Source organism: Gopherus evgoodei, chromosome 1, assembly GCF_007399415.2.
Source record: "Gopherus evgoodei ecotype Sinaloan lineage chromosome 1, rGopEvg1_v1.p, whole genome shotgun sequence".
Taxonomy (NCBI): Eukaryota; Metazoa; Chordata; order Testudines; family Testudinidae; genus Gopherus; species Gopherus evgoodei.
The window spans coordinates 252,292,603-252,310,010 of NC_044322.1; the positions used below are offsets into that span (position 1 = coordinate 252,292,603).

The 17,408-nt window shown below is 42.9% G+C and overlaps 1 protein-coding gene across 8 annotated transcripts in view; it reads right to left on the reverse strand.

The window, feature by feature from the left end:
- ERC1 (ELKS/RAB6-interacting/CAST family member 1) overlaps positions 1–17,408 on the reverse strand; it is a 593,813-nt gene that overhangs the window by 79,034 nt on the left and 497,371 nt on the right. For all 8 annotated transcript variants that reach the window (XM_030543036.1, XM_030543051.1, XM_030543046.1 and 5 more), the window contains one exon: positions 12,756–12,900. In XM_030543036.1, the coding sequence (XP_030398896.1) occupies positions 12,756–12,900 (145 nt within the window). The remainder of the gene's footprint in view (positions 1–12,755; positions 12,901–17,408) is intronic.

The following is a 17,408-nucleotide window of genomic DNA, read 5'->3' on the forward strand; positions in this document are numbered from 1 at the left end:
TTTGTCACATGAAAGCCAACAAACTTCAGTGTGGAAGAGGAGATGTGGATAATGAGTGCTCATTTCTTCACACAAAATAAGACTGAGGCATAGATTGGCGGGCTTACCTTTAAAAAAATTCACAACTTTTAAGTCTCATCAAGTACTTTTTTCAGTTCCACTGGTATCGCTTTGTCGCTATACTTTCCCAGTGCACTGAACAATATGTTCAAAAGGCAAGATTGGGTTCTAGTCACAAAGTTGCTGAGTTTTCATGCCAAAGCTCAGGCGTCATCAATTGAAATACACAGTGATGTCAGTCTAACCCAGCTGCAAGAACTAATTGTTCAAAAGCTTCAATAAATTTCCCCTGAGGAGCATCCTGTCAGTAGCAAACAGGAAGTCCTTATATATGGACCATTCCCAAGCAAACCAGCCAAATATTAAAAGTTGGGCACAATATGACATCTGCAGTTTTATCCAGTTGTATTGACAAGAACTGCATCTTCTGAACTCTTCTAAACAGCTATTCCTGAACAATCTGCAGGGATGTCATTAATTCATCAGCTAACTGCATCACTGAAGAGGGAAACTGTTTTTACTTGATTGGTGGCAGCAGTTCCCAGCATAACATCCAAGACACAAAGCACAATCAACGTTTCCCCAATTACTTGGTAGCTTTCACTATTTGTAGAACTCTGTGTAGCCCCAAAAGCTAGTCTCTTTCATCAACAAAAGTCGGTCCAATGAAAGATATTACCTCAATGAAAGATATGACCTCACCTACCTTGCCTCTCTAAGAACCTTTTGTCAAGTACTGCGACAGCTGTTCTGAAATACCCTGGTAGGTGACAAACGTTCTATTATATGCTTTGCTCCAAGTGCACCAGAGTGGAAAGTTAGATTGCAGCACAGATCCACAAAATGGAGGAAAGAGTAAGGAAGAGAGGATGGTTGCCACTGTCCTGCTGGCTCCATGGAACACACGCTATAATCCAGTCAGCTTCCTCTTGTGAGGAAGGTGGAAAGCAGGAGGCAGCTGCAGGCAGGTCCCATCTGGGCAGGGAGACGAAACAAAATGTTGGCCTCCTGGCTGCAGCAACATGGTGAACTCCATGGCAAAAATACTGCATTTTGTGGCTTATTGGAATGATGTCAAATTCTACGATCACCAAATTGTAGACTCTTTGACAGAGATGCATGGGAGCAATTCATACATTTTAGAGTATCATTTCAGACAGTCTGCAAATTCAGGTAGGCACCACTGCATCAGATTAAACTTTCAAGATTCTCTCTGTCAGGGCAGGAAATATATCTATTTGTTATATAAAAAGGTAGGAAAGGAAAAGGGAAGGTGGCTGTTACCTGCTCAGGGGCTGTGACCCACAGGTTGAGAACCCCTGCTATAATGCATTCCCATGATTTAAGTGCAACAAACTGCCAGCAAATATATAATATAGGTGTGGTTTGTGCAAGGCCAGTAACAGGATGTATTCACAAACCAAAGAGTTACAATTTAAAATGACTGATCTCACAGTATTATTATTTATTATTGTATTACCATAGTCATGGATCAGGACTCCATTGTGCTAGGCACTGAAGAATATGACCTTCAGATTTCCATGTCATCAGCATAAACTTTTAGAAGAACCAAGCTCATTTTCAAGGCTCTTGGCTTTATCATTTCCCCCATATCTGAGATTCCTTCCCATTACAGACCTCTTAGGGTACAATTTCTTGGGCTGTCAAGTACCAGTAAGATGGTTATAGCTGAGAGGCTGTGTGGTCTAATGGCCGTGGCACCAGAGTGGGAGACAGGAACTCCTGAGTTCAAATCTGGCCTCTTCCACTGATTCATTGTGTATCTTCAGTTTCCCTATCTGTAGAGTAGGGATGATGATACTTTACTTCAGAAAGGGCTTTGTGATGAAGAAATGTTATAGAAGAGGCACTGGGTGTTATAAAAGCTATATATAGCTATCTAAGTGGCACTGGATGTTGTAAGGAATTATTTTATTTATTAGTATTTGTATGGGGCTTTGAAGAATTAAAATGCTGTACTAAAATTATACTGCAGCCATGAATCTTAATGAATGAGAGCAATATCTGTAATAAACCAAAACAGTTTTTCTTTGGGCTGAGAGCAAACACGGGAAATTTCAGCCCAAAAAATTTATTTAAAAAAAAGTTACAATTAACTGAAAACAAAGCTAATAATACTTTGCACTTCTATGACGTCTTTCATGTGAAGATATAAAATTACTTTACAAACTATTTATTAAGCCTCAGTTACCTCAGTGAGGTAATGAACCTGCCTCCTCAACTAAAGCTATGGAATCACTACTGAAATGTAACAAATAACAGACTTGACTGCTAGTTGAAGTACAGACGACATGCCTGGCTTGCCAGCATATTCTGTTGAGAGTAGGTGTGAAGGGAACTGAAGTCAGTGGCAGCAAGAATTTAACCTGTGCACAGTTTTATTTTAAAAATATAAAAGGACGAAGGGCAATGCTGAGAGGAGGAGGGCAAAAGAGCGAGAGTAAGTATTAATTCCATAGGAAGGTAAATCGCTGCCATAGGAAAAAATGTTGACACAGCATTGAATGTTGCTGTATGGCATTGTGGCATTTCTTGTGTTCTCTTGTGGCTATGTAGTCTGAGGAGCAAGGTTGTGAACAGATGTCACACAGGAAAATATAGGCTCCCAATGAAGACTGTCAATCATGCTTGGCCCTTTTTTCTATCAGTTTTTTGCATCTTTGTCAAAATGTTTACAAATTTTATTGACAGTTGCTCTATATTCAGGTTTGCCCTTGGCTGTGTCTTTGAAGTTATCAATATTCATGAGGTGAGAGTCTCCTTAAGGGTGTTCTTGAAGCATTCACATTGACTGCCCTTCCTGAATTTTCTGAGTTTCAGCTTGCCATAGGACTTTTTCAGGAGTCTCCAATCACCCTTTCTGACAACTTGACTTGTCCGCCTAAGATGAGGTGTGATCATCATTGCCTCGATGCTGGTTGTTTTTGCTCTTTCAAGGACGTTAATGTTTGACACTTTGTTTTGTCTGCAGACCTTCAGACTAGAGCAAAGACATTGCATGTGACATTTTTCAAATTGTTCGGTGTGTATGCAGTATGCCATGTTTTACACCCATATAAAAGAGATGCTATCATTGCTGCATTGTATATCATCAGTTTTGTTAACAGTATGAAGGTGTGCTGGTTGAGTATCCTGTGGCAAAGTCTTCCAAAAGCTTAGCTTGTCTTTTGCATTCTGTTTGATATTTTCTTGACCCAGGGAACTGTCACTTGAGATGGTATTGCCCAGGTATGTAAAGTGATTGATATTCTTTAGTTTTGTACCGTCAAAGGTGATGTTTGGTTCAGTGACAGTGCCTCATGACACTGGTTGGAACAGGACTTCAGGATTTTCCAGGCTGAAAGTGAGTCCAAACTGTTTAGTTGCCTCTGAGAACCTATCAAGGATAAGTTATAGGTTACTTTCACTATGACTAAATAGAGCACAATCAACTGCAAAAAAGGCGTCATATATGAGTTTCTCAAGGACTTCTGAAGAGTTATGCATCAGTTCTGCAGCTTATGTGGATATCCTTCTGAAGGTTGTCAGTTGTGTAGTTCAGAACCGCTGCAAAGAAAAGACCAAAGAGGACCAATGTCTCAGCACACAGTCTAGTTTCACCCCAGTAAATATGGGGAATGACTTAGAGAGGCCGTCATCTGAGAGGACTTGACCAGTCATGTCTTCGTGGACTTGACGTATGATGTTAACAAATTTGATGGGGCATCCAAACTTTTCTAGAATTTTCAGAGGCCATTTCCGCTCAGTGTCAAATGCTTTTTTTTTTTTTTAAAAATAAAGATCAATAAAGACAGCATATAGTTCCATGTTTTGTTCAATTAATTTTCCTGAATCTGGTTCTCAACAAAAAATCATGTCTGTGATGCTCCAAACTGATCTAAATCCACACTGGATCTCTGGCAGAAACTTCTCTGATACTGTTTCAACAGGCTGATTGAGCAAAATACAAGCAAGGATTTTACCCTCTACAGATAGGAAGGCGGAAACCTGGTAGTTGTTGCAGTCAGAGTTGTTACAATTATGATTACATAAATAAAGGTATCTTTGAAATCCTGAGGACTTTTCTCAGTTTCCCAGACAGCCTTAATAATTTCATGTAGATAGTTGACAGTGTTGGGGCCTGCAAGTTTGAAGATTTCTGCTGGTATGTTGTCTTTGCCTAGTGATTTACCTGACTTCATTTGTTTTTGCACTTTTTCAAAGGTAGGTAATTAGACGATTTCTTCATGCAGGGGGTCCTGGGTTCCTCTGCACCTGTGATTTGACAACAGAAGGATGGCTGAGTAGCTCAGTAAAGTGCTGTGTCCATCTTTCACAGATGCCTCTCTTGTCCTTGATTAAGGTAAATATATCTAAAGGCTCTAGTGGAGCTGGCACAAAATTTGATGGGCCATAAATGGTCTTCAGTGAGTTAGAAAATAACTTTGTGTTGTTAGTATTGGCATAATGCTGTATTTCTTCTGTCTTTTCCAATCAGTTACCCTGTAGAACACGAAGCTATCTTTGAGCCTTGCTTTGCAGGTTGGACTCGTTGTTTCTCCAAAACTTAAACACATTTTCTTTTCCTTGTGGATATTTTGGATTTCACCACCATTTTCATGAAACTAATCCTGGTGCTGTCTTTGATTTTTACATAGATTTGAATATATTCACTTTTCAAGCACGTCATTAGGTGGTGATATGATGCCATCAAATTTTCCTCTACGTTTCCCTGAAGTTTTATTGATGCAATGGATGTCTCAAGTTTGCTATGTCCAATTTCGGTTTAATCTGTACAACACTGTTTCATTGATCATCCTGTGGGGGATCCAAAAATTTGCTCTTCTTATTGCTCTGGTGATTTTCATTGTCATCACTGGGTATAGATTGGATTATGTTATCCCAATGAGAATAGAATTGTTTATTTCTTCTGTACTGTTCATGACTGGATCATAAGCATTGATAAACACTGATCTAAAAGTGACTGGAAAAAAAAACAACCCGGGGAAATGTGAGTAAAGGTGGTTTGTTTTTAATCAGTAAATGTGAGTTCTGTTGTTCTTCAGTAAGCTCTGTTCAAGGGTATGGGACCATCTTGCTCACTGTGCCAGCTCAGCCGTTGTCAGATTCCCTGGTTCTGCTCCTAGCATGGCTCCCTGCTAGACAGAAACAATTACTGAGGAGCAAAGAGTGGTAAAACAAGAAACTTTGTGACTGATAATCTGCGTGGATTACAGGCCTACAACAAAAGCCACAATGCTTCAATTGTATAACCAGTAGCACTGGATAAGAGCCAATTACACTCACTTCAGCCAGAACTTTCTTATGTTCCTATCATAGAATCATAGACTAAGGTCAGAAGGGACCATTATGATCGTCTAGTCCAGGGGTGGGCAAATTTTTTGGCCCGAGGGCCACATCGGGGTTCCAAAACAGTATTGAGGGCTGGGTAGGAAAGGCTGTGCCTCCCCAAACAGCCTGGCCTGTGCCCCCTATCCACTTCCTCCCACTTCCTGCCCCGTAACTGCCCCTCTCAGAACCCCCGACTCATCCAACCCCTCCTGCTCCTTGTCCCCTGACTGCCACCTCACGGGACTCCAACCCCTATTGGAATGTGGCCCTGCGAACATGGGCAGAGGACTTAGGAGGAGCAGGGGCAGCCACACAGCCAGAGAGAAGCAGTGGTTTCCCCTTCAAAGCACTGCTTCTCTCCGGCCAGCTGTGCGGCTGCCCGGTGCTCCTCCTGAATCCTCTGCCTGCATACGCCGCGCTCCCGCCACCCGCACCGCTTGCCTGCTCCCCTGCCCTCGCAGTGCAGCCTCTCCCCCACTGCGGGGGGTACGTCGGTGCTGAGCTGCCCAAGTGCCCGGCCCTGGGCCCCTTGTTGTTGGGGGGCCCTGGACCGGGGCACCCTGTGTTCACTGGTATATCTGCTCCTGAGCCGCACCGCCTGGCTGGAGCCAGCCACGCCACCGCACTGCCAGCACAGCGAGCTGAGGCTGTGGGGGAGGGGAAACAGCAGGGGAGGGGCCAGGGGCTAGCCTCCCTGGCCAGGAGCTCAAGGTCCGGGCAGCACAGCCCCATGAGCCAGATGTGGCCTGTGGGCCGTAGTTTGCCCACCTCTGGTCTAGTCTGACCTCCTGCACAACACAGGCCACAGAATCTCACCCACCCACTCTCCTGTATCAAACCCCTAACCTATGTCTGAGCTACTGAAATCCTCAAATTGTGGTTTAAGGACTTCAAGGTGCAGAGAATCCACCAGCAAGTGACTTGTACCCCACGCTGCTGAGGAAGGTGAAAAACCCCCATGGCCTCTGCCAATCTGCCCTGGAGGAAAATTCCTTCCTGACCCCAAATCAAATGGCGATCAGCTAAACCCTGAGCATATGGGCAAGACTCACCAGCCAGACACCCAGGAAAGAATTCTCTGTAGTAACTCAGATCCCATCCCATCTAACATCCCATAACAGGCCTACTTCAATAGCTTCTTGAATGGGATGTGTACGAACACAATGCTTTCCCTCACTGTCTGTCTGTTCACTCCTATGCCAGCCCCATTGTCAGGACACTTAAAACCATGCTACAAAGACAACGCATCTTGGCAGCTGAAATATCTTTTTCTAAATCTTGATATAGCTGTACTTGCAGTGCTCGGATATCTGGTGATGGTTGTGGTATAAGAACCTGAATAGAATGCTTTACACTGAAGCTACTCCCTACATGAAGATCAGGCTGTGACTGTACCACAGCTGAACAACAATACTGTTGCTGCCAACAATATTTCTTACAATACTCCTCTTTGCGTAAACTTTTCCACATAAAGAGGACATAAGTCTGTGCATACGCTGTGGTTCTGAACAGGATGAACCATAATTCAGAAATCATAGAGAGCTTTCAGTCTTATCCAATAAATGGTGGGAACTCTGATATACAAGTTTTGTAAATATCTAAACAGATAGATCCAAATTCCAAGAGCCACTTATTTTGAAACATTTATTTTAACTTCCCTCTATTCCATGCAGGGAAAACAATGGCAACAACTTATTTAAAAAATTCAAGTGTACTATCTAGATCACCTACTAGCATCCTTTGACAGGGCCACAATTATATGGCCTGAATCAAAGTCAGCAGTAGCTCGCTCTTTTGGAACTTTGACGATGTTTTAGTCTCACCAACTTTTCTACACTCGGATCTACTTGCTGTTCTACTGACTGGGATACATGATAACAGTGACAATGCTGCCATTTTTAGAAAAGAAGGTTATTTACCAGTAACTATGGATTGAGAGTTGCCTTCATGCATTCACAATTGTGGGGGCACCATCTCACAAGAGCGAATACACAGACATTTCAAAGAGCATCAGTCACCAGAGTATCAGCATTTTGTGCTAAGTCCGGGGGTGGCTCCAGGCCCCAGCACACCAAGTGCGTGCTTGGGGCGGCAAGCCACGGAGGCACTCTGCCAGCGCTGCAAGGGCGGCAGGCAGGCTGCCTTCGGCGGCTTGCCTGGGGAGGGTCCACTGGTCCCGCGGCTTCAGCGGACCTCCTGCAGGTGTGCCTGCGGAGGGTCCATCGAAGGCAGCCTGCCTGCCGTGCTTGGGGCGGCAAAATGCCTAGAGCCGGCCTGGGCTATGTCATCAATTTTCTTTGTGGCAGATGAAAAGGGAATTCATTTTCGGATTGGGTAATCTTTAACAGCAGACATTGTCCTAAAACCTAAGACAGATAGGGCAAAACAGGATCTATCTGTAACCCTAAAAGGTTCCGTACAGTTTCCTCAATAAGTGTTAATAAAAACCTGCCAAAAGCATGGAAACTCTCATGTAGTTCATGGTAGTAAGAGAGGAAACTGCTCATCTGTCAGTCTCTTCTGACCCAGTTTTACATTCTTCTATTACAAAGAGAAATGCCTCTACCAGTGGAACTTTACTTTGGAAAAGTTCATAGTAGGAGGAGTGTGTGTCAGGTGTCAAACTGCTGGGTTTCCAGGGAAACAGGTAACTATGGAAAACTAATATTTTGCATGAAGGCTATTCTAGAGTCTAAAAAGCTTCTCCTCTCCCCCATTTCCTAAAGAAAGAAATTAACTTGAGAAACAATGAAATATTTGCAATGCCTTAGCCTCAGGAGGGAAGTCAGACAAATCCTTGTAGGGAGGAAGCATAAAGTAGTTCACAAAAGCTTGTTTCAGCACTTAGATGGCTATCCTGACATGTAAAATTCTCTGGAAGTGTTAGAAGGTATTATTATTACAGTCCAGTGTTTGTCCACACATGGCTCATTCCTATGTGGTGGAGCTCATGAGTGGTGAATAATTGCCCCTCATTTCATGCTGCTCTGTGTATGAAGGGGATGGGGAGGAGGAAGATACAGAAGGCCAAGGAGATTTTAATTGTATATACTCAAACCTTCTGCAAATGCCAAACAGTCTGACCACAGAAGCTGAATTTTGGGCAGCTAGAGGCTTGTAATTGCTCTTTTCACTACCCGCAAGTCAGGGACCCTGGTGACCAAAGCCTGCTCTGCAATCATAAAATCACTGTGAAGTCTATAAGTAGTTATGGGCCAGTGACTGCAAATGTATTACAGCAACAACTGAAAGGTTGGCTACTTGACTGTATTTGCAGTATAAGCATTGTAGATCACTACAGGTACACAGAGGGTGTGGAGTACAGGGCAGAGCCCTCTTGTTACTGAGACAAGCAAATGAGGGTTTGTCTACACAGTGGGAAATGTACTCTATGGGGGTATGATTTCTATATCACACTAATGTATTGGACCTCATGGACTTTGCTGGTGCGCACTAAATATTCCCTAGTGCCCTATTCAAAAAACACTATGTTAAAGTACACCAGCAGGGTTTACATGGAACAATTAATGTGCAACTTGTTAGTGTGCTTTAGAAATCACATTAAAGCGCATTAACCCGCTGTGCAGACAAGCCCTGAGAGATCAGCAGTCAGGCACTATACAACACCAACAGTTAACCTCCGGAATAGTCAAAGAAGCATTTCGCTTTTAAATGGAGAGGTTCTGAGAATGTCATTTTGTCAGCTATACATGTTCAGTGTCACTTTCTTCTGCCTTCTTTCTAAAACATGGTTGGAACTTGTTTTTTTTTTAAACTGTCATGTGGGTCAACAGGATAATGCAGCTACGATGACAGTGGAGCAGATCCTGCCCGTATTGCTAGTGAAGCAAACAAGATCACCTTGCCTAGGCAGGTATAGGGAGGACGACCAGTGAGCCACTAGTGAGAAGTTTGAACAGATGTTTCTCATGCTGTCGGCAGGAAGAGATGGAGGCAGAGGGGAACGACGGCTCATTCTCCCTTCATCATTCCTGAGCAGAGCTTGTGAGAACTGACATGGATAGCAGAAATCTTTTTATAACTCAGTAACAAACCCTCTTCTTCTACCTTTAGGTGAGATTTCTTCTTTCCCTGGACAGATATTCAGGATAGAAAAGCTCTAAGAGCAAACCTCAGCAAGTGACTAATTCCTCATGGACAATGGCGATGTTTTTGGTGAATATTATGCCTAGAGCGACCAGACAGCAAGTGTGAAAAATCAGGGTGGGGGTGGGGGGGAGTAATAGGAGCCTATATAAGAAAAAGACCCAAAAATTGGGACTGTCCCTATAAAATTGGGACATCTGGTCACCCTAATTATGCCACTGAACACAATTAGTGTCTTTTTATAATTAAAAATGTACTGAATACTGGTGAAAGATGCCAGATTAATAATGCTCCATCTGTCCACAAGACAGGTACAGCACATGCAGCAGTAGTGTAAGCTTTCTTTATACTGTCTGACCCTTTCAAATATGCCTCAGATCTCCCATGGATGAGGAAGATCAGGGGTGAAAAGGAGTTCATTGATCATACGCATTTAATCCTTGGTACCTATTTTGAAATCATCAATAAGATTACAAAGGTATCACTTAGAAAACTGTAGTGGTGGTTTTTGTGATATGGACATCTCTCTGTCCACTATGAAATAAAAAGATTGCCAAGCACTGGTCATATCTTTTATTAAAAAATGCTACAGCATTCTCCAGTAATACTCAAAAACACCCCAGTAACATTATTTTAAGCTGCTATGTTAATTTATATCAGGAGTTATCACACTTTATTGCACCGCGACCCCCTTCTGATAACAAAGTTACCACATGACCCCAGGAGGGGGCTGGAGCCTGAGTCCTGCCGCCTTGGGTGCTGGGAAAGGGGCCGAAGACTGAGCCCCGCCACCTTGGGGGGGGGGGGTAGGAGAGGGCCACAGCCCAAGCCCCGCCGTTTTGACTTGGGGTGGAGCTCAGGCTGCAGCTTCAGCCCGGGGTCCCAGGAAGTCTAATGCTGGCCCTGGCGACCCTATTAAAATGGGGTTGCAACCCACTTTGGGGTCCTGACCTGCAGTTTGAGAACCGCTGGTTTAGATAATTACTGCAGAATACTTACTTATTTTTTACGCACATAAGGAATGGTTACAACAGCTGTTCACTACCGACCTGAACTGGATTCAAACCCGTGATCTACTACAGATATGAAAGGTTTGAGATCCCTTTATCAATTTATTGAGCCAACCTATTGCTACTTCTATATTCAAAAGGGAGTGAAAGTTATTATTACACATTTATACATTACCACCAATATATATGATGCTTCTCAAACAATTCCAACTGAATAACAATCTGACTCTGAGCTCCCACGCTCATGAATTGAGAATCCCCATGGATTGGAGCCTCCAAACAACAGCATTATTATTATTAAACATTTAAACTGTGGTTGCGCCTAGAGATCTCAACCAGCTTGAAGCTCTGCGGTGCTAGGCACTGTACACATATAGTAAATGACAGACCTTATCCTAGAGATCTTATTCCAGGAAACCTCCACAGGTCTCGGTATGAGCCGATAGAGAAGAAAAATTCAGCCTATTCTCATATGCCTTCCATTTACAGCTCACAGCTGTGGACCAGGACTTTAAGCTGTGATAATTACTGTATGCTGCTTGTTAAATCTTAGTTTGAGAAGAAAATGAATCACAGAAACACAGGCCATTCTTGGACAGATGGCTGGTGGATGAACTGCGTTAAAGGAGGCCAAAGCTCTCTTGATTTACATTAATTCCAGTGTGGGTGCCCGCTTGACACGCACTGCAGGGGCTTCTCTCTGACTTATAATTAGAACACACTGGCTGGCACTGACCACAGCACATCTGGACTTTGTTAGACAACCTTCAGCTCTGTTTTCTTGCATCAGCCCTGGCCCCCTCATCTGAAGCAGCCTCTCAACCACTGTTTCACCATGAACCAGTCAAGGAGACAAACTACTTTGGGAGCAAGTAAATTGGGACTACGTTAGTTGGTAACCCTTGCCTTCCAATTCGCCTCCCTTCCTTCTGATGATAGAGGAAATCCCTTCATGGAAGTTGACAACCAATCCTAAGCAGGCAGCTCGATTTACTGGAAAGCCTGGTCAATGCTGACTGCTTCATTAGGGAATGTTTCTATATTGAGGCACATTCCTGCAATTCAGGGACTAGAAGCTTTAAATTAAAAAAAAAATTGATGCCTTATCTTCTTTCTGAAATGCTCCCTCATCTAAGCTTTAGTGCACACAAATTAAAGAACCAAAATGTCTTTGGCAGGACTCCTTCCTTCTCTTTCACAGTAACACACAAGCAATGTGAGTGGGTGGGAACATGATATAGTGTGGGAGAGGCACAGAGCAAAGTTGAAGGAGAAAATTGCTACAAAATCTCTCTGAACCAAAGTACTTTCCTCCTTTGATGAATCCATGTCTCTCCACTGAAGTGTTTTAAATCAAAGAAAGTCTTGTTTAGTCTGAATGGCTAAAGAGCTCAGGAACTGCTTGTTGGGAAGTAAACTGGGGCTTATCCATTCATGGATTAATTTCTGATTTGAGGAGATATAAACAATCTATATATTTTGTTCTCTTAAGAAAAGTCAATCTGTACACACATTACCAACAGCTATGAAATTATACTAACAACTAATGCTTTCCGCCAAAGTCAAAAGAAAAGCACTATTTGCATTCTACCATAGCCAGTTAAATGGATCTATTCAGGCCCACTATACTATCGGGACACGACATTACTTCCTCCCCCCAAAAGACCTCCCCCTAGAGTCCCTGTCTGTTTTGCAAAGGGATTCACAAGTCAGGCTTGTGTTGTCATATAAAGACATGCATGCCCTTAATTGAAAGCTACCCCTCACCATTATGTTCAGTATGACACTCTGGAAGCTCACATGCTTAGAAGCACTTTCCACCACGATCAAACTGGGTATACGCATATTACATTTGAGTCTCTTGCTAGCGGAATGTTATCTTGCTGGAAAGTGACAGTATTTATGCCTCTGCCAGTAACGTTGAATGTTATGAAATTGTAAAATCAGTTTCTAAACTGCTTTAATATTGGTTAAACAGTCAAAAAAAGAACTTTACTATGTGAACATTAATCATTTTATTTCAATATTAAATGTTAAGTGTAAAACCATTGTCACTAGAGCACTACTGCCTTCTAGAGAGGAAGTGGAGAAATCTCTGATCAGAAAGCACCCCTGGTTCTGTCCCAGTACTCAGCAAGGCAGTATATTTTTAATTTATAAAGTTATATCACCCATGATAATAATTCCGTACCACCAGCCCACATGCCTGATTCTGTCCCTTCCCACCTGTTGCTTGAGCTGTTGCACCAGACGGTCCTTCTCTCGCTTCAGTGCAGCCACTTCATCTTGGGTCTTCTTCTTAGAGGATGAAAGCTCTAGCAGAGCAATGTTGGCATCTTTTTCACTGATGGCAGCTAGAAGAGCTTCTTGTCTGGGAGGGGGGAAAAAAAGAATACAGTGCACTGGTGTCCTTAAAAAGTAAGGGGTATCTATGACAACCTGTACTCTTTGTTCATCCTTTCATAAAGTTATGATATATATATATTTACAAAATATGACTTTTGAGGTCTGACGTGAAAAATCATAATCTGCTGAACAGTATTGTACTGGTAAAATATGCGTGGCAACACTGTATGTAAAGTTACAAGACTCTACTGTATAACACTGGTATAACAGGCTCCAAGGTTAAGAAAAGCAGGCCCAAATCAGTTTTTCAGAGACAAAGACACACTGGCACTCCAGGCAGGTGCTAAAGGGCTATCACCTGCTTAAGCAGACATTCTCCAGCAGGGGGGAAGGGGTAAGAAAGAAATTTACATTCCATCACAGGGACAGTTTAAACTTCACGTCCACAAGAGCCTGTTTCGTTACCATAACTCAGCAAGGATATTTCTAGCACAAGAAACTGATTTATAAAGAGGGGAGGAAAATGCTGGATTTCACTATCCTTTTTCATCTCTGCTCATGACATCAGTGACTCTCAAAGAACTGAAATTGGGGATGGGATGGGAGAATCCTGGATGGGGGGCTTTTCAGCCAGTACAGACTGCTGTAAGCTTATGGTGAGAAAAACCTTTTGCTCTTAAATTCACTTAGCTTATTAAGTATCAGAGGAGTAGCCGTGTTAGTCTGGATCTGTAAAAAGCGACAAAGAGTCCTGTGGCACTTTATAGACTAACAGAAGTATTGGAGCATAAGCTTTTGTGGGTGAATACCCACTTCGTCAGATGCGTGATTATGTTCCAATACTTCTGTTAATCTATAAAGTGCCATAGGACTCTGTGTAGCTTTTTAGCTTATTAAGTTAGTCATTTAGTTTGCGTATTATCTTTTTATTTTCTTTGTAACCAAATCAGACTTTTATGCCTCATTACTTGTAATCACTTAAAATCTATTTTTCTGTAGTTAATAAACTTGTTTTATTGATTTATCTAAACCAGTGTGTGTTTGGATTAAAGTGTGTGGGAAGCTCCATTTGGGATAACAAGGCTGGTGCATATCATTTTCCACTGATGAAATGATGGACTTTATACAAGCTTGCACTGTTCAGCAGTGTGCTGGGAAATAAAAGATGCACATTTCTGAGGGCACAGTCTAGGACTAGAGAATCTGCTGGTGTTCTTCTGCAGTGTAATTCGTGGGTGGCTGCCTAGTAGCACTCAATGTTGTTAGCTGGAAACAAGTTACATGCTGGAGGGAGATTGTGTTAATTGGCCAGGACTGGCTGTTCACCAGTAAAGCAGTATAAAAGGGATCTCAGGTTGGAGGAGACACAGCTATTCAGCAGTCCAGACTGTACCCTGGGTACTGTCACAGTACAGAGTTGGATATATATGTACTGTGGAATGCTGTGATAGGGAGTGTGATTCTAGGGACAGGATTAACTATGACATTCACCAAGGTGGTATCAAACTCTGCGAGACTTACTCTACACCAGTCAATGATGCAATGGCTTATAAAAGACCCTATTTTGCTGTGTATCGAGACTATTGATTCAGTAGGTAGGATCGATAACCAGGTAGGGTGGGAGAAGAGTGAAGTGCTGTGTTCCTGTTCAGAACTTCCTAGTTTCTTAGACTCAGCTCAGCATTGTTTTAGTTTAGGTTTTCATCATTTTTGGGTACTTCAGACTGTTCTAAACAGATTCCCTCTATTGTAGGGGTTTCTAATATATACTGGTGTGATATATAAATATATAACAGAGTGGACCATTGTGTTCCATCTTCTTAAAATATATTGGCTATTCATGTAGCTATTTGAGGAGGAAAGTGGTCTGTGGCAAATTAGCTGCACTTAGTTTTGCAGTGCACAGTATTCCCAGAAGCAAATAAAGATAACGGGAAGATACAGGCCCTGCTTTTGCTGTCCTATGACTTCGCCTGTCAATATTCAGGATGATGAGGAGCTTTTGTCGGCTTTCTGCATTGAGCGACTGAGACAAATGTAGGCTTGTCTTCAGAGCAAACCATTGACAGCTTAGAGAGAGCTGCATATTAGCTAAAAAATTAGTGCAGGATCCTGTGGTCACAGTTGTGTGATAATTAGACATAGAATTTTACCTTTTCCCAACAGCATCGAACTCTCTCATATTCTCCTGCACTTTGGGAGCATCTTGTGGATGCTAGGAGACAAAGACTATGACCTTGTTTCAAAAATCTACAGAACACATATCAATTGAGCATACTTGTATGTGTTAAGGTGAATTCCTGTTTATTTTATATTGTTTATTTGCAATCAGATCTCCTTACTTTCCTATTCAGACTGAACTCTAACCTAAGTAGGGTTGAGCCTGGTCAGCGCTTGTAAGGATATCCCTGGTGCTGAAGAAACTGTTGTCCTGTAGGTGGCCCTCTTCTCTGAGTCAGTACTGAAGAAAATACAGCAAGAGGTTCATTTGATAGATTAAAGATCACACAGCACATTGCATAAGAGTAGGGGTTGACAACTCTAGTGTCCCGGCCAAAATTCAACACAGACTTTCTGAAACAGAATTGCTGTATAAAGTTACATGTGTCTTTCCAAGAGAGAGGAGAACTGACCTGGAGTATGAGATTAATTGAACAAGGCATCTATTTTATTTTGACTCATTTAAATATGCTCAACAAACACTTTGAAAAATTAAGATGAGGCCTTCAAAAATTAGTAGATTTTCGAATGCATTCCAAAGTTTTTCTGTCTCCTCAAATTAAAAGTGGCGATGTCAAGAGTTTAAACTTGGTTTATATATTAGTTCAATTATAACTTATGCACAGGACTATTACCTTTACCATATTGGATTGCTGAAAATTTTAGTTATTGACTATGTTTGGTCTCTGCATGTGTTACAATTTCTGTTGAGTCTGGTCAATGTTTCAAGATCCAATTAACCTATTAATTTGTTAATTGAAAAGCATTTCTAGAGGTCATCATTGTGCAGACAGCACCTTTTGAATGCAAACTGTCATTAAGCTTCTAAGTTAATTGCAGTGATATTCTCTGAAAATCATGGGTTATTTATACTGCTTTTAAAAGAGAAATTATGTTCCCTTACTGCTGCTTGTCAACACATTCAATAGAAGATGGAGTCCCTGTGACTGAAGAGGGCAATGTCTACTGCAAGTTTTCCTTGATGCTGAAGAGAAGGGTACAGGGAGATATGCTCCACAAGTGTCATCTGAAGAGGTATATGTGAAAGTCTCTCTGCTGGTTTCATGCTCCTAAGTTAGAGGCTACCTCTGCAGCAGCTCCTCCTGCCTGAAACAGACTTGTCTCAATACAGTCCTATCAGAGTCAGCAAATACTACCAGTAGGGGAGAATCTATGCTGATGTCCTTGCAACATAAATTGGAAGCCCTCTCTGTAGCAGGTGCAGGCTTGAAGGCTGTATTTAGATTATACCATCAGACAGCTAAAGACTATACTATTGGGCTATGTTTACACTAGAGAGTTTACAGCAGCACAGCTGTATCGATGCAGCCATAGGCACCAACTCTGTGGGTGCTCTGGGGCTGGAGCACCCACAGGGAAAAATTGGTGGGTGCTCAGCACCCACCGGCAGCTCCCTGCCCCAGCTCATCTCCATCTCCGCCTCCCCCAAGCGTGTCCTGTGCCTGCTTCCCCTCTCAGCTCCCAGCGCCACAAAACAGCTGTTTCACGCAGTGGCGGGGGGAGAGAAGGGGGAACACAGCATGCTTGGGGAAGAGGCGGGGATGGGGATTTGGGGAAGGGGTCCAATAGGGCAGGGAGGGGGAGGAGTTGGGGGGGGCTTTGGAGAAGGGGTTGGAATGGGGGAGAGGCGGGGCTGGCGCGAGTACCCACCAGTGCCGGGGAAACTTGGCACCTATGTATGCAGCTGTGCCACTGTAAGATCTCTCATGTAGCTGCTCTACGCTGACGAGAGAGAGCTCTCCTGCTGACATAATTAAACCACTCCTAAAGAGCGGCAGTAGCTATGTCAGCAAGAGAAGCTCTCCTACCGACATAGCGCTGTGCACACTACCACTTATACCAGCATAACTTATGCCACTCAGGGGTGTGTTTTTTCATACCCTGAGTGGTATAAGTTTTGCTGACATAAGTGGTAGTGTAGACAAAGGCTCCTAAAGGACCACCCTCCAAATGGGGGAGCGCAGTTTGTTTTGGCGACACCTCTGACACACGGATGTTGCAAATTTAAAGAGAGGAGCAAGATAGTAAATCTAAGCAAAATTAGGACTAAGCAAGATAACACGAAGAATCTTTCTTTCTGGCTTTTTGAGATAGAAGACTTACATAGAAGGCAGTGAGCACTAGGGTTGCCAACTTTCTAATTGCACAAAACCGAACATCCTAGCCCCGCCTGCTACATTCCTCCTCCCTCGGTGGCTTGCCCTCCCCCCGCCCTTACTCACTTTCACTGGGCTGGGGCAGGGGGTTGGGGTGCGGAAGGGGGCTAGTGGTCTAACTGGGGGTGTGGGCTCC